This window comes from Lindgomyces ingoldianus, assembly GCF_010093535.1.
Source record: "Lindgomyces ingoldianus strain ATCC 200398 unplaced genomic scaffold BDR25scaffold_3, whole genome shotgun sequence".
NCBI lineage: Eukaryota > Fungi > Ascomycota > Dothideomycetes > Pleosporales > Lindgomycetaceae > Lindgomyces > Lindgomyces ingoldianus.
Genome location: NW_022985164.1, coordinates 1,466,759 through 1,487,669, shown reverse-complemented (window position 1 = coordinate 1,487,669; position 20,911 = coordinate 1,466,759). Strand labels below are relative to the sequence as shown.

The window sequence follows — 20,911 nt, the reverse complement described above, 5'->3', positions numbered from 1 at the left end:
GAAGGATTCCGATTGGCCGAAGCTCAGCTGGCCACGGGAGCTTCCCCAAGGTGGCTTCTCTTCACTCGTCATTGCTCAACCTCACATGTCCCATTGCTCGCCAACTTCAACACCCATAGCGTTCTACTTTTGCTGCATGTCTTTTGAGTGCCTGCATAATACTTGGCATCGCTCCATCTTCCATTCGTGTGACTCTCCATTGTCTTCCATCCATCAGCTCTGAGCAAGCCCTCTGCTTCAACCAGCTCAGAGTCCATCAATATGTATGCTAGACTCACCTGTAACCCTCCTCTAGGCCAGATAACCACTATAGCTCCAGGGAAAGAGGCTGTAAGTGAAACAACGCGACACAAGCAAAATTCTAACTTCAAAATAAAGGTTAGAATTACAGTACTCGTTGAAAGCTCTATTACTTCACAAAAGTCTTGGAACGTCTCTTTGTGGCATAACTTCGAAGACCGAGATAAATGGACAAGCTTAAGTCTCGAGCCAGCTCCAGTGCCCCCCTCTGTGGTATGTCCGAAAGGTCATCAAGCGCGTTAAAATCAGCTAAACCGCCTAAGCTGCGTTTAACACATGACGGAACTTCCGATATTCAACATCAGTGGTTTACCATCACCCTCACTGGGCGCCCAAAGCATAGTTCATCCTTCTCGTTTACCTTCACGTTTCGTGCGTCAAATGATGAACCCTGGAAATGGGCAAACGACCAATTTTCGACCTCCGATGGCCAGATCATCTATCAGTCAGCTGGTCTTCAACAGAAGGATTTGACCCATTACATTAGTGACCTTCCTGCATATCTTCAGATCGGAAGAGAAGTCAGCGACACCCCAGACACCCTATTGTGGTCCGTCTGGAGTCCTGTAAATGCAGCTTCTGGTCGAGCGTCTGGGTTTTCAAATAACAAATTAGGTAAACCAACGTCCTTTTCGAGGTGGTTCGCACTTGTACGCCTTTGGTCTCCCTGGCTGGCTCCGCGGCAAGGTAGAGACGAGTTCCGACCAGACAAGGTTCGTCCCCGCATTGCCTTAGAAACATTTGGTTAACAATTACACAGGAGGCGGTTTTAGCAGCATTCCAGCGAGGGGATGGCACTCATCTTGTCGTGCTCGCCTTGAGTGGCGTGGACAATGTTTTGACATGCCTTCACCATGACGGAGCTGGGAATATTACGATTAACTCACGGAATGACAGCGAGGAAGACGGCATCGCAAGGCTCGTAATCTCGGTAGGCAACTCTTTAGAGAATGCCATTGCGGCAGCCGTGTATCATGCCCGCAAGATAGTGACAAAGTACGAAATAACTTGCGAGGAAATCTCAGCAGAGATGCAAACACTAGCGGAGGGCGTCAAACCCCAGTGGCTTGAAAACTGGTACGATGGCTTATCGTACTGTACTTGGAATGGGTTAGGGCAACGCCTTAATGAGCAAAAAATCTTCGATGCCTTGGATTCATTGCAAAAGAACGAGATCAATAGTATGACGGCTACCCACATTTCATCAATTTCGTGCTATTGACAAGTTCCACAAGTCACAAACCTCATCATCGACGACAACTGGCAATCGCTTGTATGAAGATGATCTCCCATCTACCCAAAGAACACTCTGCATGCTCACACTCAACAGAATCATGAAGGGGGATATCAATTCGATAATGCCTGGATGGAGTTCGAGGCAACCAGAACAGGCTTTCCAAGGGGCCTCCAAGCTACAGTGAAGGATATTCGGAACAAACACCAGAATATTCAGCATGTAGCCGTCTGGCACGCTTTAGTACGGTCGCCGCACTCTTTTCCGTAAGTACTATGCTAACATTACTAAGTTTGGTTATTGGGGCGGTATCGCCCCAGAAGGGAAGATCGCCAAAGAATACAAGACTGTTTCCGTTAAAAAAAAAGACGGTGTCTCAGGTGGAAAGATGCTGGTTGTTGCTGAGGAGGATGTTGGCCGTTTCTACAAGGACTTCTACCAGTTTCTCAGCTCTGCCGGTATCGACTCAGTCAAAACAGATGGCCAATTCTTCCTAGATGAGCTCGACGACGCCTCGGACCGTAGAAGCCTTATTCGAGCCTATCAGGACGCCTGGAACATCAATCAGCTTCGCTACTTTTCCGCCAAAGCAATTTCTTGCATGTCTCAAACCCCACAAATCATCTTCCATTCTCAGCTTCCGTCCAACAGACCCCGCGTACTTCTTCGCAACTCGGACGACTTTTTCCCGGAAGTGCCTGCCTCACACCCTTGGCACATTTTCTGCAATGCGCACAACTCCATCTTCAATTCTTACCTCAACATCCTCCCTGACTGGGACATGTTCCAGACATCGCACGAATGGGCGTCTTTTCACGCGGCCGCTCGTTGCATCTCTGGAGGTCCGATCTATATTACTGATGTTCCAGGCAAACACGATGTGGATCTCATCAATCAAATGACTGGAAAGACGCCTCGGGGCAATACAGTCATTCTACGACCTCATACCGTAGGTAAAAGTATCCAAGCATATAACAGCTACGACGATCCTGTCCTCCTAAAAGTGGGAACGTACGTAGGAATGGCACGGACCGGCGTCAGTATCCTCGGTATATTCAACTGCACTCAGCGCGCTCTCGCAGAGTTGATCAGGCTAGACCAATTCCCTGGTGCAGAGACGGGCAAGTATGTTCTAAGAAGCCACACTAGCGGGCAGGTTACAGATCCAATAGATGCAGAGAACCAAGCTGCATTTCTATACCTGGAACTACCCACCCAAGGATGGGAGATCCTCTCCGCATTCCCTCTTCAGTCGTTCACACTTGAGCGCAGCCATCCCGAGAAAGGTCCCTCGGACATCTCCATCAGCAACCTTGGACTCCTAGGGAAGATGACGGGAGCTGCAGCAATTGTGAACATGGACAGCTATATTGAAAGGTCGTCAGGTAGACTAAGAATCTGGACTTCTTTGAAAACGTTGGGTACCTATGGTAGGCCCCCTGTCACGATGATAGTTTTCTTCGCCACGAGCAGACCATACTAATGCATCTCCAGGGCTGTATATTTCCGACCTCTCCAAGCGCTCGCTGAAGGACGATTTCATGGCCCTCATTTCTGGTAAACCGATTCCAGCTCATTGTGTAAAAGTTAACGATGTCTGCGATAATGTTCTTGAGATTGATCTTGCAAGAGCTTGGAAGGAAACAAACTCGAATGCTGGGTGGAGCAATGAAGTTGCTGTAGAGGTGGTGGTTCGCTGATTCACCACAGAAACTTGGGGGTATCACTGGAAGATATGAAATAAGTTGACGGAACGCGGGCGAGTAGCTGAAGATGTAGCTTTTCATACGTATTCTTCTTATCCACGCCAGTCAAGTAGTTTCTCCTGAACAAGCTAAGTGTAGTCTAGGTACTGTGTTAGGAAACAAAGTTTTCACCTCTCAATATTCGCCCTTACCTCTTCTTGCTTACCACTTACTATGCACCCCTCACCCCCACTAACGCGAGGTACTTCTCTCCCATCGCTATCTAGCTCTAGGTTGCGCCGCAACACCAGAACTATCTCCCTCTAACCCATCACTAATAATCATTACTAACAACATGCGGTAGGGCGAAGAGAGATCAAAAGCAACGCGAACCAGGCTGTCTCAAGACAGATTACCCGCAAGCATTAGTCCAGCACTAGGTCACCTCAGCCCCACCCAACTCCAACTCCCTCGCCTCCCGCAATCAATTCTTCCGTTTCTAGACTCCCCACGCCTTCCAGCACCCTTGCCACTAAACTACAATCTGTCCACAACTCTAAGGCGCGGTTAAGTAGGAAGCAGACTATGCTAGAGGCTGCAGAGGAGAGGGGATTAAGGTGCTAGTTGCTAAGCTTAGGAGGTGAGAAGATAAGTGTAAGAAGGAGGTTAATAAGCGGCAGGAAAGTATCTGTTAAGGGTTAGGGAGATGAAGGGGGAGACGGAGACAGTGAAAGAGAGATAGGAGGTGGAATATGGGACTAGTGCCGGCCCCAGCAGGGTCGGTCGAGCTCACGTCTACTCTTTAGTTTCTAGGTTTTAGCAGCTTGCCTTCTTGTTTTATTTTAAGGAACTTATGTGTCGTTCTTAGTTATGACTTGCCTGTTCTGATTTTTAGTTCCGCATTCATTCTGGCTTCTGTTTCATTCACGAGAACTCCTGCGGTATAGCTCACTAGAATCACACGGCCCTCAAGGATAACAACTGCATAAAACTTAAAAACATCAAATTGGTATATCTCTCACTTCCCCTTCCCCTGCCACCTCAATACGCAACATTCATCCCCCCCATAAAGTCTGCCCTAGCCCTCGCCCTTTCCCTACCCTCCCTCCTCTCCCTCTCCCTTTCCTTCTGCCTTTCATTCTTCCTCTCACTCCACGCCCTCGCTAACACGCCCCTTGGTTTCTGAATCACGCTGCCAGGTTCATGATGTGAGATCCTTTGCTGCGTAACCGTCGTAACTGTAATTTTCTGATCCAGAGAATTGAGGCCGTTATTGTTATCCTCGCTCCTGCGCGATTTCATCTCTGCTTGGAGTTGATTAAACGGATACGGCTGTGGTGCGGTAAGCTTAACTATTTCCGGTTCTGGGTCCTCGGGTTGCGCGATAGGTTGAGAGAGAATTTTCTTCATTTCACAATCTTCGGTTTCGAGGTCGTCGTCGAAGCGTGCGTAGTATGTGGCAGGGCCGTTGTTGGCGTAGCTTTTGCGGTTGCTGTCTAATCTACTCAAGCCCTTCATGCTTTCTCGATTTCGGGACCGGAAGAAGGATGGTCCTGAGCAGTCGCTGCTAGAGCGGGACACGCTGCCCCAAATATGTGGGAAGCGTTGAGCGAGTGGAGCGCGTAGGCATGGTAGACAGGCACAGATTATGGAGACACCGAGTTCGACGCGTGTCCAGACTAAGATGCCGAAGCCGTGATAGACGGGATCGCCACCTCGGTCCATAAGGAGAACGTAGGGGATGCGGAGGATGGAGGTGAGAGCCGCACTGTGTTTGGGTAAGCCAAGCACTGGGACCGACTGAATGGGGACCTGGGAGAGTGGGAGGTTGTGAATTAGAAAAATGGAACAGACGTACAATCCTCCCAAGGCAAAAATCCCCACGACAGCCCTCTTTTCCGCTTTCCGCAGTCGCAAGCGATACAAAGTCGGCATCGGCAGCACTAGTAACACCAGGTCGGTGAAGGCGTTAACCGCGAGGTACGCGTAGTTGATCCTCGCGAGATCTAGACATTTGGCGTTCAAGGACCCCCTCCAGAATCCTTGAATAGGTCGACATTGCAGGATTGATACACAGAGGTGTGCAATCGTTGTAGCAATGATGAGGACAAGAACGAGATGGCATATAAAGCTGAGGGTGGGGGAGTAGAATGAGGAGAAGAAGCGCCGCATTTGGTAGATGATGGACATTTTGACAAACATAAGTCCGATTACTGTCTTGTTAGTTGAATGACAAGTTGGATGTCAAGCGATGAGGACATACAGTACGGCATTATGCTCATGAAAACAGTCTGGAGATTGTTAGCGATCAGCCTGTACAAATTGAAGCGTTCGTTTGGGAGGTAGACTTACGAATCGTTGCTTCTCAAGCTCCACAGAGCTTAGCTGAGATCTCCGTTTTCCGGACCCGTACTTGACCTCTATAAGTCTAGGTAAGAATTTGTACCATTGGCGGATTTTTGGATGCAGGATCGCCTACCAAAGAACATAAAGACTGTTTCAACGATGCTGAGGGCCTATTTCATCCTATGAGCAACCGCGCAACCACCAATAATTCCTTTCAACTTACAGCGGCCAAAACGCAAAGCAAATCATCCTTCCCCGCATTCCTTAGCATCCGACAACGAACATAAATCCTCGCAGCAACAAAGACTAAACTTAGTCCAAGCAAGAAAGCACAAGAGGCCAGTGCAATCGTCTGCTTCTCACCCATCCTCCCGACGAAGCTTCCAGAGCTGGGCAAAAGGGATGTAGGACGTCAGTCGGGCGAGCTTGGCTAACAACATTGAAGTCTGAAAGTTAGTCCATGGCGACATCAGAGGATGGGGCGATCTATGCTTTTCACAGAAGACCCTGTTGAAATTCAAAAGGATTTTCCAAGTATCAGATATGTAAGGCCAAAAGACCCACTAGCGATCCGCTGCCTCTCAGGTTCGTTGATTGTGCGTGGGAACCCTTCACCGCGTCGTCAGTATAATCCCTAAAAGTCAAGTCGACACGAATCTGACGACCTCTGTTTACGTTGATACGTTGTGAAAGTAAAGGGTATGCTGGGAACGGTAAGGGTTGTGGCCAGTAGGATCCTAGCGCATCAACGCACGGTCATGGACTACGATCCCTAACTTTCCTTTCATCCAAAATGCCCGCACGATCTGTGTCAGGCCCGTGCTGCCTGTTTCGGAACCCGAAGATTTTGCGTTTCAAGATTAGGCCGTTTTGACCGCGCAAGACAAAATAGGTACTGGGGATGGTCGAGTCGCCCCATTCCATCTGGCCGGTTTGATGAGAAACAAATGGACGAGGAAGCCGGCCCACAAGCACCAGTTCCTTCAAGCACCAGTTGAAGAGAACAGACAGATTTTGAAACAGGCTTTCGGGCCGTACCGTATCGCTCAATGCTTGATCCCGGATGATGCAGTTGAGAATAGCCGGTGCGCAAACCTATTAGGACACAAGCAGCCTCTCGCAATAAAGGGTATTGAACGTACGAAGAGAAAATCAAGTATGGATTAGAACGAAGACCTTCTTGTGAATCGTGCATCAATCTACCGCACACCAAATCGCTAATTTGTCGATCGTAACCGAGATGCCAGGATTGCCATCATTCTACTGAAACCGTGAACATGGAAAACAATAACTAAGGGTATAATGTCGTTCGCCCCCTCTGCGCCTACCATGGAATTCCGTAACCGTAATGCAGGAACAAGGAACATTTTTAACTACCGAAACACGCCTGAGCTTCTTGCTGCTGCCCATTGATCTTGCTGATGCTGCTGAGGTGTCTGATGGATGTTTGTTGGCTGTTCATAAAAATAAGGCGTCGCCCCCCAGTTAAACCCACGACTGTTGCTGTATGGGTTGCTGGAGTCTTGTGTGGGTGTTAGACCTGCATTCGTCACTGAAGTGTTCAATATTATGACGACGAAAATCCGTACCAGTACCAGAAGGGTGCATTTGAGGGGTTGCCTGCGGCTGATGCGGCGCACTTTGCGGCTGCATCGACCTATTCATTCCATACGAAGCATGACTTGCATGATTCCTGAAATGGCCATATTGAGGCGTCTGTATCTGCTGCGATGGAGGAGGCTGAGGCGTTTGTGAGGGTGTGGTAGAACCATGTGTCTTTTCGGCTTCTAGCTGTTGTATACGCGCTTTGGCTTCCTCAAGTTCCTTCTTCGTCTTCTCCAGCTCAGACAGCTCACTGCTGGCCGCCTGTGCTTGGCGAACAGGCTCTCTTGAAGCTACCGGCTGTGAAGGATGAGGCGCAGACTGTCGATGCTCGTCTGGAGGCGGCTCAGAGTATATACATTGTCGCTTCTTCTCCAAACAAGTGTGGCAAACGGGACGGGTGCCGTCGCACTGAAGAAAGTCAGTAGGCAGGTCTAGCGCAATAAGGGTCGGTTAGGGCGGAAAGGAATGCGACGGCACACCTTAGTTTTCTTCGTTTTACACACATCGCAGCTGTTTCGCGGCCGACGACGTGACTGCTGAGGCGGAGCAGGAGGCTGAGGCTGAGGCGGAGGCAGAGGCAGAGGCTGCCTTGGAGGAGGTTCTTCTTCAACATTTCTATTGAGGCTTTGTTGAGGTTGCTGCCCCTGCAGGGGTTCTGGAGCTGGGTCTGTCTGGATGAGCTCGAGGAGTGACCGTAGGCTTTGAGCTCTGAGGTCACTCTCGATTGAACTTTGCGCAGTCTGCTTATTCTGGATGTCATCACGTTTCGCCTTCCTCTTCTTGGGTCTAGGTGGAGCATCGGGATTAGCTGACCCTTGCTCTGGCGGCTTTGGGGGTTTCGGTCTGTTTGCTATCCTAATTAGACTGCTTTCGTCAGCCATCCGCATCTAAAGCGGCGTATACGGATAAAATGTAGTGGGACCCGGAGCAAATATAGGGAAATGGCCTATATCTACGATGCAGGGAGCGATTGGGAATTGAACATTGCTTACGCTTCGGGGTCGGTCTGCTCCAGATGCTTCCGCCGCTTTGAATCCTTCCGAGGTGGGGGAGCCCTCTCCTCGTAAGTTTTGTGTATTGGTATATGCTTATAGAAGACATCGAGGCTCTGCTTGTTTGCCGAGAACTTAACAGCAAGCACACCGCGACAGTCGTAGACTGGTTTCGTCGCCCGCTTGCCTTTTGAACGTCAGTCCCACCACCATCGAGGGATGCAGACTCAGACTGACCTAGCTTCGCACCTTTACCATTGGCGGCGCGATCTTTATTCAGCAAGGAGTCATTGCAGTAGTAGGAGAACCGGAAGGAGTCATCCTCGCGGCTGTTCCAGCAATTATGGAAGCTGTACCGATAACCATCACATTTCTGGATGGAGTCGACACAGCACTTTGCAATAGCACGCTGCTTCCGCATCTTCTCTTTCGGGTCATTCGTCGGGGCCAGCGCCTCGAGGATGCTCAGGCTGATCTTGTTGTCAAGGTCTTTTTCCTTACGGTTGTTGCTTCCCGATGCACTCGAGGAAGGCGCGTACGAGGGCAAGGTAAGGGCAATGGCAGGGTCGGCGACCGACTGGTACGTGTGCGGCGCGAGCGCAGGAGCGCCATACTGCGGGTGCAGGCCGTTTGCGGGCTGGTAGCCAGGCGGTGCTTGAGGGTGCAGAGCGTGAGCTTGTGAAGCCTGGTGCGGCCGCTGAGCATTCTGCGTCGCCGGCTGCGAGGGGGTCGACACCAGGAAGCTGGCGCCAATCCAGAAGGACAACTGGCACTCTGTGTGCTCCGGCTGCTCGGGCGGCTCTCTGAGGTATTCGCGAAGGGACGTCTCGAATTCCTCCAGCGACGTGACGGTGTAGCTTATGGTTTTGGCGTTTGGATCCTTTGCCTGGCGGCCACGCGCCAGCTGCACGGGACCGTTGGGCCAGATGCCTTCCTGGACGTTCTGGTAGTTGTGGACGGGTGCTGGGGGACTAGCACTCTCCATGGCGGAGATGTGTTAAGGCCCAGGTGTGCTGGATTAGAGAGTCTTCGCTCGAGGACGAGGGTCGGTCGAACCTGGAGGCAGCCGGTGTTAGATACGCGACTACTTGCTCACCGCCTTTCGGGGCCGCTGCCCATCATTGCAGAACGAGAACGCCACCATCATCATCCCCCATCAGTCTGCACCACCAGCATCAGACCTCCATCGCTTTTTGTATTCCGCAGCGATAGGCAAGCAAAATGAAACAGACAAGACATGGGCCGCTTTCTTGTTGCAGTTCTTTGTGCAAAGTCCGGCGTGGCTACCATGGCCCCGAATCGGCGGAGCACTCGTCTGGATTTTGCATGCTTGGAAGCCGGCCTACCTTTGTAGTTGGAAGAGTCTCTGCAGCTCTCGAGCTTCTCGTTCTTCCGAAAGTAGGTGTCAACACTCGAATTTCCGTCTCGGCTCGGACCAATGCATCTACCAGCTGCGTCTGTCGATATCTATTACAACGACTTCTACTCCACAACGAGGAAGGCAGGGGCGAACCTACATGGCCGACTAACTTTGACCCTCCCCCCAACTCGCTCCGGCGACAAGCGCATCATCCAATCCAAACTGGAGACACTTCTATCAGTCTCCCAACCTTCGAGCAATTATAGAAACCATCAATACTCACTCTCAAACTCCGTGCAACACGGCCCTGAGCCCCAACATCCCCCTTCAAAAAGTGAATCCTCCTCGAGTCCCCAAACACACAACACCCCGACCCGAACATCCCCAAACATTGGAACAAGCCTCATCCAACCAAATTAGAACGTCTTAGTTCTTCGATCCAATCATGGCCCAGAGTATCCCCGCCAACAAATCCTTCTCCCACAACTATGCGCCAAAAGTAGCACTTCAACACGAGGCACCTCAAAATCAGCCTGACAGCCCTACCGTGTTAGTCCACGCCACCTCCCCAAATCTCCATTTTCTCGCAGATCATCATCACCTCCGACGCTCCGCAACCTGAAAGAATAGGCTCGGGGTGCCATTCCCATCCAATCCGTCACCAAAACCTTTCAGCTCCCTGCAGAGAATTACGCCCGAGACGCTCTTGACGGAATGTATCAACCCTCAGTCATGCTCTTGGCGCCAGCACCGTCCTAAAACGGTCGGCAAGCTGAACTGATGTGGCTGACCAAGCTTCCTTCATCGCGGGGCATGAGTAGGAATTGGGAAGTATGGTCCGGATGTTTGTTTCCTGTTACGAAGATGCCAAGTTCGAAGCTCGCCTTGCCTCCGTTAATCTGACTATTGATATACGCCCGTCTACAACACTCTACTTCTCACAACTTTCTCTATTTCCACCCGTCATTTCACTGTGCTGTCCTTCTAGTATTTCTCGAGATATTCCAAATATTTTTGTTCTTTCCACGTCTCTATCCCACTAGCTTCGCCGCCCTCGTCTATTCAGCTTGCATCCGTGCCATTTCCATCGATCTTTGGCGCCCATCGCCCTCTCTAGACCTACAGCTGAAAGCAGCTCTTATTCTTTTTATTGACAACTCTCGTCTCATTAGGCTGGTACTCGTTGGTAAAAGGCGCACGCTTCTCGTTGATTAATTCACCGTTCTGCGTAGGCATTGGAGTTGTCACCACCAATTAATGCATATCACGCTAGATTGGAAGCAAGAACAGCTTATAAAGACTTAACAAATGCGCTTCCGACTTGCTTTGAGCTTAAAAACTACCCTTACATCCAGCCTGCTCCCGCGCCCAGCACCGGCGAGCCATCCATCCATATAAGTGTCCATTCCCATCGACACAATCCGACCCATCATACAAACATTAAGGAAACCAAAAAAAAACCCAGGTCGTAAAGCATTGTCGATAGCGACTGACCATTAAAACCAAAATCCAATCCATGAACAGCCTAAACGCCAGTCCACCCGCCAACAGTGGTATCGTATCGATTTAGAGAGAAAGGGAGGAAAAGCGAGGGTCGAACGAGCCTCGAACGACGATGACGCTCGGAGAATAAAACGCAAAAGCGAGATCGCCCAAAAAGGAAAGAAGGGAAATTGTAAACAAATCGGGCTCTAAATCGAACCCTCTCGCCACAAAAACCAAGAGGTGAAAAAAAGTAAAGCAATAAAAGGGGGGTTGAAGAAAGATATAAAAGTACAACAAGGGTATGGTACGAATGTTTAGTTGGTAATTGGTAATTGGTAAGTGGTATCTCTCTTTGTCGCATCTCAGTGTATGTTTGGTTTGTTCGTTGCCCCAAAGCTGAATTAAACTTTTGGTTTGGTTTCGTATCATCTGGCCGGAACCATAAACTCTTCGATCTCGCCGGCACCGATAACATTATCGGGAATCCACGGACCCCGTTCATCAGGTGTAGAGCCATGTATCGCCTCGGCTCTCTTCATCGTCTGCACATCCAAGTCGGTAACATACGACCTGCCATCGGGCAGCTTCATGCGAACTTCGAAATCCTGATCTAGCATCATATCGTCTTTCCACAGCCGGCGCGCACCATCATATACGCACAAGACGCGCTTCTTCATCTTCATCTTGTCCGTCGGACACCCCCAGGACACAGGATAGTTTTTCCGCTTCTTGCGACCGGAACCCGTGATTGCCACGCCGCCTTTTGAGAAGGTCAGCCCGGCCCGAGGACCCCTCCCACCAGAGGTCTTCGTAACTTTGGAAGGGTTGCCACCCCCGGCGTGCGATGAAGCGACACCCCGGGAGTGTGTTGATTGTCAATGCGACTTGGTGGATTTTAAAGACCCTTTGCCGGACCGCGAGCGGCGCACACCGTACGTGTCATCGTTGTGGTCATCATTGTCGACCTCTTCTTCCTCTTCCTCTTCCTCATCCTCCTCGTAGCTGGGCACGGTGTACTCGACGCTGTTGGGAAGTCCATTCCGATCGAGCGTCTCAGCGACATCTTTGTCCTCCGCGACGGAAGTCAGGAGCTTCTGGTTGATGGCCTCACTGGGGTCGGCCTGCTGGACAACACGAAGCACGCAGTCATCCAAATGCTCGTAGAATTCCTGCGCGTTGGCGAAAGTCACAGAGCAGGTCGAGCAAGTGCCAGCTAGGTTCTGTTGGCCTGAGTAGGCCTTCCTTCCACTCGGCGACTTCTTGCGGCTGTTGGGTGGGTTCTGCTCAACGCCGTGGACCGATGTTAAATGGCGCTTGAAGACATCAGCGCGGTTGAAAGACTTCTCGGCGGCCGACCCAGACCCAGGACAAAAGCCGCAGACCATCGTGCCTTTGTAGTGGGTAAGTGTATGTCGGTTCTTATCGTACTTTCGTGCGAAGCCCTTGAGATGATATTCACACGTGGTAATTGGGCACTTCTCTGGTCGCTCGTTCTGGTGGGTCAACATGTGTGCCTTGAGATCCTTGAAGGCGCGTCCACATTCTGGAAGAGGGCAGAGACCCTTATCTCTTGTCTCGTCGTCAAGCTCGTAGCTAGATCCACTCTTACGACTTGTCTGAGAGTGGTGCGAATGTATCGATGCGTCTGATCGCCGCCTCGCACCATTAAAGCCAGTGGGGTATGGCTGGAACTGTTGTGTGTGGAGGAAAGGTGACGTGCTACCTTGCTTAAAGGTCCTTGATCCGGGACGCCGGCTGTTTGCAGAAATATGGGAAAGAGTTGGGGAAGGCGGGTGTTCAATAAGGGGTAAGTATGGAGAAGGCGCCGCTGTTCGCATGTCTGGATACGGCGATTGGGGAAACTGCATCGAGTTTCCATATGGTTGGATTAGAGTAGGATCTACCCCTGAAGCTGTCAGCTCCTTGTTCTCGACACCATATGATTGCAAAAGAGAGACAGAAGGAAACCGACAAGATGATTCCAGAGGAATGAAGTTGGATTGAATTTTAAAGAGATGTTCAGATGAATTTGAAGGACTTGAAGGAGAGACATCCGCATTAGCTTCGGGGATGTCGCTTGGCCGAATTTCATGGGAGAGTAGAGAGTTTCTCCGTGCGTAGGGGCCAGCTCTGGGTGGAGAGTGGCGCATGTATGCAGGGCTCGACCACTTCGCTGAAGCGGGCGTGACAGGCGACTTAAATACATTGCTCTGCGAACTCTCCGACCAAGACGACGACGGGAATTTGGGAGTCTCGGGAGGAGATGAAGAGAATGCGATAGATGAGGAAGAATCAGAGGTCGAAGGAACTTTCGTAGACTCACCAACACATCCCGTTACCTTGTCCGCCACGGCCATCCCGTCATACTCAAACCCAGGGGTGCTCTGAACGATGCCCGGAGCAAATCCAAGCCCGTTCTGATTCCACGAGTCGTTGTACTGTGGGTGAAGAGATGGTGAGCCAATGTTGGACGACGAAACTGATGCGCCAGACTCGGACGAGGCAGAGAGGATTGGTGGCTGGTTATCGAAAGAATGTGAGGTGGAGTGGGGAGATCCAGTTGGGCTATACTGAAATTGAGGCTTCACTCCCTGTGCGATGCCGTCGTAGTGGTACTGGAGGTCCTGCAGTCTGGGAGCTTCTGACAGCGCAGGCATTGGCATCGGCTCATAGGATGCGCTAAATTGTGGCTCCATGGAGTAGGTTGACGAGGGCAGGAAGGGTTGGGGTGCAATAAAGTCCAGTGGCTGCTCCTGGTTTGAATAAAGCTGGAAGTCGTGAGGCATGGTGGGATATTGAGCGTAATCAACCATTTTTAGAATTAGAGGAAGGGGGAGTGGGCAGATTTAAAAGAGGAATGAATGATTATCAGTCCTTTTTCCTCAAAGGTTAGCATAAGCAGTAAACATTAGTGTCCCGGCGAGGGGGTTGTAGTAGGTGGGCCTGGCGGATCTTATAAGATGCTGGGCAGGGGAAAGCTTACCTTGAAACGATGGATCACCCGCGGCTGCTTAGAGCCTGGAGCGGTCGCACGGCCGAACGCGACAGCTCGATATGTGTCTGTTTTGGATATGCTATCGTTTTCCTGCGGTAGTGATAGCGTGTATTTCCCGAAAGGATGATGATGTTGAAAGTCGAGAGGCCGGCGACTCGTTAGCGATGTTAGAGTCGGGAATGGTGCCGTAGTAGGAAGGGCCGGATGGACGGCGGGAGTGTTCACTTTGGCTGAGGGACAGGCTGGAAATGGCAGACGTTTATGCTGATCGGGGGCCTGGATTTGAGTTGGTGCCTTGGGGGGCGAAGAAGAGTTATGTATAAAGCCCTCAGTCAGTGTCTCGATGGCCCCCAGGGCTGCGCACAGAAGCCACTTGAGCCCCCCGGCATCCCGACCCTGGTCGGTAAACTGCCCTACGGCCACTGCTTGGCCGTGTGGCATGAGTGGCAGTAGTGCAGACGGTGAATACGCTAGGAGAAATAAGAAAGAGAACTGTGCTTGGGGTACCGTCCGCCAGCAATTTGCATCTCCGCCTCGATCGCGCGCCCCGACCGCATCATGGTAAGACGAGCCTCCTGGTTTTGCGGTGAGCGCGTCTGCAGGCTGCTGCACCAAGCCTGCCACAGTGCTGCACGCCAGTCCGCCATCCACCACATCCTCTCGGCCTGCAGGTCGCAGCCTCCTGGCCCTCCCTTGAATTGAGAAGGGCGGGCGACGGCCGGCGAGTGAAAAGGCGGGCGTGGGGAGCGCTCGATGCCCGAACAGGCGAACAGAAGCGGATTTGGCTGAATCCAGAAGATGTGCAACCCTGACCATCTCTTCTGTCGCTGGCCCATCCCAGCACCATCCAGTGTCCTGGACACACCAGCGGGTCCTGATTCGCGATCGCCTCGCTTTCGCCGGGACTAGTGTGCTTGTTGGTGCAGAAACGTGGCTCACCACTCTCATGTCCGTGGCTGTGTCTTCGGCCTGCGACGCTGACTGGTTGTCTTCATCTCTCCCCTCGTCTCAGAGGGTCTAAATATACACCATTTCCCCGTTTGGGGATCACGAGCCCCTCTCGAGCCCCCTCTCGAGCCCCACGGCGGGCGCAGTCACCGACTCAAGAGCAGCCAAGCTTCTGACCACACCGAGTTTCCCCAGCGCGCCCTGAACACCGCGCTCTTTGAACCATGCTGTTCTGACGCTGGCCATCGTCAACCTCAATCAATGACTAAACCGGCCAATGTTGCGGTGCGTCATGCTTGCAGCCTCACCGCCGACAGCAAGGCAGCACCGTGGTGGAGGTGGAAGACTGGCGATTGATCTGCCTGGCTTAGTGGGCTGCCGTCGCGCCTCCACAACCGTTGACGGTTGAGACCTCGACGCGCTGTGGTTTGGTTCGAAATAGGGGCACCCATCGTGTGCGCCAATAAAACCGACACATGAGACCAGTGTTGTGAATCGGCAGCTCGAAAGAGACTCTCGATTCGGTTTCATGATGATGACCGCAGTGTGGGGGCACCTAAAGAGCCAGCAATTTCGCACCCCTCTGCTCCGTTGCCTCCTGGGGCAGAGCACGATAGGCAAGCTTGTCGGCAACAAATTTGTCGTCGAAATTTGACCAAATGGTGTTGACCGTAAGACTCGGGCTTTTCGTCCCGCACTCACACAGCCAGCCGGGTCCGGGTAATCATCATGTCTCGCACTCTCGTGGACCCTGAGAATCCTTTGGCCCGTTGCAACGGATAAGGTTGATGAAGAGCATGTCGACCACGCTGAATGGCCTCACACTGGAACAACATAACCTATCATGCCCATGCCCAACCCTTCAATCAAGACCGCGGGCCTGCGGTGTAACCCGGTTGCTTTGGTGCATGAATATTGCCTGTGTACTACTGTACCACGGGAATTTTCTTCGAACAACTTGCCAATGTAACGCCTCATTCCAACCCAAACGGAACTTGAGATCGGACAAGATCTTACACAGTCAAATAGCGCCAATAATTTCCTGTGCCGCGGGAAGGCGCAAGCCAGGGGTGCACTTCACGTGAAGGCGAATAGATCGTGGAAAGCGGTGGCAGATGGAGGCTGTGAAGAGGTGTGGCGGAAGTTTGAGTTGTGGAGACATCACGTTGAGGGTCTCAGACGCTCGCTATAGCAGACCATTCATGGAGCTGATTTCTGGGGAAAGCGTTACCACATCGTCCCATGGATGGCTATTTCGGGCGCAGTGACCAGGTGATGGAGAATAAGGGTTGCGACCTCAGTCCGGCAGCACTCTCCGGGACGGCGCTAGAGTAAACTTTCCGTGAGAGGATATCTTGCTCGCCGTCCGAATCGGAGCTTTGGGTGTTGAGGGGGAATGGCGATGCGAACTGGTAGACTATTTTGGTCTTCATCCGCGTTTCTGGCCCGCGAAAGCTATCACAAGCGAATCTGGACCCGTGGGGTGCTCGTTTTGAGTACGCAATTGATATTCGTCAGAAATGCTCGATGGCCGGGTGTTCCTGCTTCCTAGAGAGATGCAATAATATTGAAACCCGCAATAGAGACTGCAGTAAGAAGGTGTAATGTCCATACGAAACTGTGGCTGCGACACCGCCACAAGCTCGTGTACCAGAGTGTGGCAGCACCTGCGGCGGTGCTAATTTTAGGGAATGGGCCAGCAGAAACTCGCCTGTTAGCAAATCAGCATCCAAACCACAGGCTCTTGGAACGTGTCTGATGTGCGTGATCTCAGAATCTGAGATAGGCGTTGCACGGCCACACGGTCAATAGTGTTCAGAATCCTTGGCCGCCGGCATCTGCCCTGTCCAAGCTCGCTTTCGAGCTTCCTGGCAGGGTCCGGCTGCAGCCGGGAAATCACTAGAGGTGCTTTTCGCGACTCTGTCGTGATTGTGCCTGACCGGAATTCCTCGAAGTTATGCAGGAGATGTCTCGTCTCGTGTAAATGTCACTCGCGATGCTCACTGTGATTGGCACCAGTTACCCAAGCGTTGCTATTAACGGATGCGCCAGGAATCGTTGAGGGCGTTGGAGAAGTGGCCAATCTTAACAGTAAGATCGGGAGGGCATTCCGCCGCACCCAACCATCACAAGTCAAGAGCAACCCCCACCCGTTAACCACCATCCAACTCAGGGGTTCAAATTGTGGTGAAGGCCACTTTTGAGACAAGAGATAGTATCAGACAGGAGGCATTGGAGGGTGAGATGCCACGCATGTCTCCTGCATCAAGAAACACTGTCCAAGCCTGAATACTCTGGTCCCGGCCCTTCTTTGGCAATGCTAATGCCCGGTCCTCGCTTCACCTTGTTCACGCTTTCAAACCCGCCATCTCCAGTCCCGTCGCCGATGATAGCTTTGGACAGACTGGACGATGTCGAGCATCTTGTCACGCACAACCCGATTCTGGAAGACCACAGAAAAGAAGCGTGCGACAGGAGATGGTGGTGCAAAGCGCATGGAGCGCCCAAAGCCACAGAGACGGGTGATCCGCAGAGGAATGCCTGCTGGAGGGTACCAATATTACGGGTTGGGGCCCGGAACAAGCTGGGCATGCCAATGGTGTTGCGACATTTCTTTCAAGAAAGCGGCACTTGGGCGCTCCGTACCATATGAGTGGTCGTGGGGACATGACTGACAGCTGGCGTGCTCCCTGTGAAATACAATATGCCTTCGACCGATAGTGCTGTGCACCCAGCAAATGTGAGAGTCCTGTGCGCAGAGCCAAATTTGGAGTGGTTTGCAGAACAAAATGCCCCATACCCTCGTCCTCAGACAGCCATTCCGTCGTTGGATTTCCCGTGTGTCCAAACGAGCATGGTTGCTGGGCCTTTTCAAGCACCAGGCCAGTGAACCACCGCCGTGAGTCGGCCTCGCCGCTCACACTTGGGGTTGGTGGAGGGTTTGGCCGCAAGCTTCGGCCTCGCCTGGGAGCAGCACCCCGCAAAGACGCTGACTGGCAGCCCAAGCGTCCCCAATCGAGAATGTTAGCGTGCCGGCCGAGTGGATTGGACAGATCCTTCCCGCCCCTGCTCAGCACCTGACGGGACTGCCTTTGCCGAATCAGGAGGTGGATAGTGGAGGACCGATGCGCAAACGGGATCTTGGGCGTGTGAAATAGCAGCAAGGCTTGCGGTGCCTAAAAATTGATGTTTCTTCTTCCAGACTTTGTTTTCGAAGGTGGTCTGACCTTTCCTCTCAGAGCCTCATGTCCCGCGCCATGTTCCGTCCCCGGGGCTTCATTGGCTAGCCTTGACCGACCAGAGGACGCCCATCATCTTCCTTTCCACGGTAAGAGGGTGCAGAGCAATCAAACAAGCTTTTAGTCAAGGACACGCTCCCCAAGGACCCTGATCGAAAAGAGATGAGCCAGCAAATCACCTTTCCTCTCTTGGATTGCAGCAGACACATGGTCGCGAGAGGTGTTCTGACGAGTCGAGCTTTCGGGAAGGCTGGTGGCCCGACGGCATTGTTGGACTCGGGGGATGCGCATGACCGCAAAGCGCGTTGCCGGGATCACAGCATCGTCGATGCTCCCCATTTGTTGCACCATCACGATTACAAGCCCTGTAACGGCATCATCCGTGAAGAGAATTCGAGATGGGCAGAGGGAAAGAATCGAAAGGCCAAGCCTTGATAGCCAGGTCCCGAGGGGAAACCGCCCAAGCCTGAGCCAACTTCTACGCCATGTGACTTGCTTGATTGGCAGACCAGGAGCATCCAGCATCCCCATTCGAGCAACAGCCTTCTCGACCTTGACGAACGTTGGTCATCGCCTTTCCACCATTCGCCCACCACTCCCGCATGCATTCTGCTTCTGGCCGTGCTCCTCGCCAACCCCCGTTCTGCAGGATGTGCTTCAAAAGCACTTGCCTTGCCTTCACTCGCCAGATCCTCCACGGAAAGATCCATATCAACAGAATTGATAGCTGTGGCGGGGGTCCGGCGTCTCGCCCACGTCGATTCTGCAGAGAACGCCATTGTGATAATTCCCAAACCTTACCTTGTGCATGTAGCACTGAATTGTTGCGCTGTCGATCTCCCTTTTCGCATGCGCCGTCTGTCGATCTGGCTAGACTGCGAGTTCGTCAGGCCACCAGGACACTCTTTGAATCCCCGGAATCTAAATCAATGGCGACGCTCGGAACAGGCTAGGAGGAACCTTGTAGCCAATGCACAGAGCAAAGAGGGGTGAGCGAGGCGCCACCATTCTTCTGCTTTGAACGTTTCAAGCTGTCCCATGCCTGCTGGTGAAGAGAGAAATTACTGCCAACCTCCCCGCCTCCATGTGCACATGCATCCCACTACCACAGTTTCCCTCCTCTTTCTTATTGCGCCTTCCATCAGGCGCAGTGCTCAAACCATGGCTCTTCAAAATGTCAGATAGTTACCGTTCAAATATGTCGTGGTTGTTAATATAGGCTTAAGCAGAAATCGCGTTTAAAAATAGCAATTAAGCGGTCATATAAGTTGTTGGAAGGCTTGTTGAGTAAGGAAGTAACACCTCGGGGTTCTTACCGCTTTTGTCACTATCGCCGTCGCGACGCCCTCAGTGAGAATCCTTAATTCAACAACCATCTCAGCAATACCATCTCGCTTCTTTGTGGCACAATGTGCTATTTCTGCTTGTTCGGCCATGTGTCACCCTCCAAGGTTAATTCTGCACTCGGTATCTAGCTATTGAGCTTCGAAGGCTGGATCACGGCATTCCCAAAAGTGACTCAAACCGACGACGGTTAGCAACGGTTTATTACTCCCTCACTTTTCCGGCGACAATCAGCACTCAATATACTACTCTTGATATTCTGTTTCTGAGGGGGGTATCAAATAGTATTGTAATTCAAAGGCAAAAGAGCGAGAACCTATTGAGGCCTTTCAGAGGTTGGGGCAGACACTCAGCCAATTACTAGGGTCCATGCAATAGGAAGGAGGGGTGGTCGTGCTGATGTTCACTTCTCATGGTCCGCTATGAGATGAACCGCGAATTTTCGACTCTCTCCTAGCCCACAATCAATTCTACTACCTCACTATGCACCCCCTTCAGGTGTCTCGGACATCCCGGGTGAACAACCAAGTCCCCACAGTAAGATAGTTGATCATATGGAACAGATAAAGAGTATCTAGCCCACAACGTTCAGAAGCCCATACTACAGATTAAGTTCATCAAGTCAATCAGGAATCCTTCGCTAAAGGCTCTGAACTCCATCCTCTGCTATATTATCCCACGAACGAGGAACGAGGAACGTCCCTCCGAACTCCTCTCAGACTGGCTACCCGGCGCGGCTCCGGCTGCTAATGTACAGTTTCTCCCTAGAGCCTATTTTCCACTACCACAACGGCTATTTTATCAGCAGTCATGGCAGGCGACCGGCAATGTTTCTTTCCTATCAGCAGTGCTGAAAGCATCCCAAGGGAACGTACGGTTTCTCCCGAAAGGCATGCTACCCCGCGAAAAAGCTTCCCCCAATGAAAAAGAAGCAAGAAATTTCATTCCTAGGTTGGCAAACAATTCCTATATTGCCAACATACATTTCCCAGGTAAAGATCTCTGAGATAAAACAAAAACTACGCATTAAAGGGTATTCCTCACATTCACAACTACCATCTAATCAAATACAACCACAGCAACCATCCAGCAATAGTTCTTTCCGATCCGTCACTCCTGCAGTAAATTCTCAGGTTTCCAACGCACAGTTTCTAAATAAAGGTCTCCTTAATGGAACAAAAACCTTGAGTGAGAGTATCAATCCAGGCAATGCAAGTCCCGCCCCTATTATGCCGCCGTCTGATCTGCAATCACCCCAGGACAGAACATCTGCAGAGCACCAATACGAGCAACCAATGGAGGTTTGGCTTGACAGCAGTGGAGGCATTTATCCTCAATTCTATTCAGATTAGTCTTCTACGGTTGGAGAATATGGAAA

General features: G+C 51.6%; 7 protein-coding genes across 7 annotated transcripts; 2 read left to right on the top strand and 5 right to left on the bottom strand.

Annotated features, from left to right (window-relative positions):
- The first annotated feature begins 87 nt into the window (after positions 1–87).
- Positions 88–3,409, top strand: BDR25DRAFT_391033 (raffinose synthase protein-like protein Sip1). The gene is made up of 8 exons (XM_033698127.1): positions 88–330; positions 379–513; positions 564–1,013; positions 1,061–1,481; positions 1,536–1,573; positions 1,631–1,777; positions 1,827–2,964; positions 3,029–3,409. The coding sequence occupies exons 1-8, from the start codon at positions 262–264 to the stop codon at positions 3,232–3,234; spliced, it is 2,604 nt and encodes an 867-aa protein (XP_033553384.1). The 5' UTR covers positions 88–261; the 3' UTR covers positions 3,235–3,409.
- Positions 3,410–4,343: 934 nt separating this feature from the next.
- Positions 4,344–6,178, bottom strand: BDR25DRAFT_252611 (uncharacterized protein; the record flags this gene model as incomplete). The annotated part of the gene is made up of 6 exons (XM_033686189.1): positions 5,789–6,178; positions 5,699–5,735; positions 5,572–5,639; positions 5,483–5,510; positions 5,078–5,432; positions 4,344–4,987 (listed from the first exon to the last, which is right to left on the bottom strand). Coding segments are annotated over exons 1-6 (1,275 nt in total), but the record flags the coding sequence as incomplete, so codon positions are not given.
- A 671-nt stretch (positions 6,179–6,849) lies between these two features.
- On the bottom strand, positions 6,850–9,257 carry BDR25DRAFT_67149 (uncharacterized protein). The gene is made up of 5 exons (XM_033698906.1): positions 8,400–9,257; positions 8,163–8,349; positions 7,650–8,034; positions 7,155–7,578; positions 6,850–7,105 (listed from the first exon to the last, which is right to left on the bottom strand). The coding sequence occupies exons 1-5, from the start codon at positions 9,145–9,147 to the stop codon at positions 6,939–6,941; spliced, it is 1,911 nt and encodes a 636-aa protein (XP_033553382.1). The 5' UTR covers positions 9,148–9,257; the 3' UTR covers positions 6,850–6,938.
- A 710-nt stretch (positions 9,258–9,967) lies between these two features.
- On the top strand, positions 9,968–10,994 carry BDR25DRAFT_349620 (uncharacterized protein; the record flags this gene model as incomplete). Its single annotated transcript, XM_033694577.1, has 6 exons — positions 9,968–10,075; positions 10,113–10,159; positions 10,198–10,285; positions 10,344–10,495; positions 10,566–10,704; positions 10,755–10,994. The coding sequence occupies 6 exons, from the start codon at positions 9,968–9,970 to the stop codon at positions 10,992–10,994; spliced, it is 774 nt and encodes a 257-aa protein (XP_033553381.1).
- A 438-nt stretch (positions 10,995–11,432) lies between these two features.
- BDR25DRAFT_209960 (uncharacterized protein) lies at positions 11,433–11,876 on the bottom strand (the record flags this gene model as incomplete). The annotated part of the gene is made up of 1 exon (XM_033684624.1): positions 11,433–11,876. A coding segment is annotated over one exon (444 nt), but the record flags the coding sequence as incomplete, so codon positions are not given.
- BDR25DRAFT_67087 (uncharacterized protein) lies at positions 11,704–14,076 on the bottom strand. Its single transcript, XM_033698905.1, has 2 exons — positions 13,991–14,076; positions 11,704–13,881 (listed from the first exon to the last, which is right to left on the bottom strand). Exon 2 carries the CDS (start codon positions 13,818–13,820, stop codon positions 11,883–11,885), a length of 1,938 nt encoding a protein of 645 aa, XP_033553379.1. The 5' UTR covers positions 13,821–13,881; positions 13,991–14,076; the 3' UTR covers positions 11,704–11,882.
- A 2,958-nt stretch (positions 14,077–17,034) lies between these two features.
- Positions 17,035–17,586, bottom strand: BDR25DRAFT_300496 (uncharacterized protein). The gene has a single exon (XM_033689389.1). It carries the CDS (start codon positions 17,540–17,542, stop codon positions 17,216–17,218), a length of 327 nt encoding a protein of 108 aa, XP_033553378.1. The 5' UTR covers positions 17,543–17,586; the 3' UTR covers positions 17,035–17,215.
- Between the last annotated feature and the right edge of the window lie 3,325 nt (positions 17,587–20,911).

What these genes read in the sequence shown, in the direction of transcription:
- BDR25DRAFT_300496 (XM_033689389.1), bottom strand. Translation starts at nt 17,542, where the DNA reads ATGCCCAGCTTGTTCCGGGCCCCAACCCGTAATATTGGTACCCTCCAG.
- BDR25DRAFT_67149 (XM_033698906.1), bottom strand. Translation starts at nt 9,147, where the DNA reads ATGGAGAGTGCTAGTCCCCCAGCACCCGTCCACAACTACCAGAACGTC. An exon ending in TGGTAAAGGTGCGAAGCTAG is followed by an intron (nt 8,350 to 8,399) that starts GTCAGTCTGAGT and finishes GACGTTCAAAAG; the next exon opens with GCAAGCGGGCGACGAAACCA. An exon ending in GAGCAGACCGACCCCGAAGC is followed by an intron (nt 8,035 to 8,162) that starts GTAAGCAATGTT and finishes TGACGAAAGCAG; the next exon opens with TCTAATTAGGATAGCAAACA.
- BDR25DRAFT_67087 (XM_033698905.1), bottom strand. Translation starts at nt 13,820, where the DNA reads ATGGTTGATTACGCTCAATATCCCACCATGCCTCACGACTTCCAGCTT.
- BDR25DRAFT_391033 (XM_033698127.1), top strand. Translation starts at nt 262, where the DNA reads ATGTATGCTAGACTCACCTGTAACCCTCCTCTAGGCCAGATAACCACT. An exon ending in ACGAGTTCCGACCAGACAAG is followed by an intron (nt 1,014 to 1,060) that starts GTTCGTCCCCGC and finishes ACAATTACACAG; the next exon opens with GAGGCGGTTTTAGCAGCATT. An exon ending in ACGACAACTGGCAATCGCTT is followed by an intron (nt 1,574 to 1,630) that starts GTATGAAGATGA and finishes CACACTCAACAG; the next exon opens with AATCATGAAGGGGGATATCA.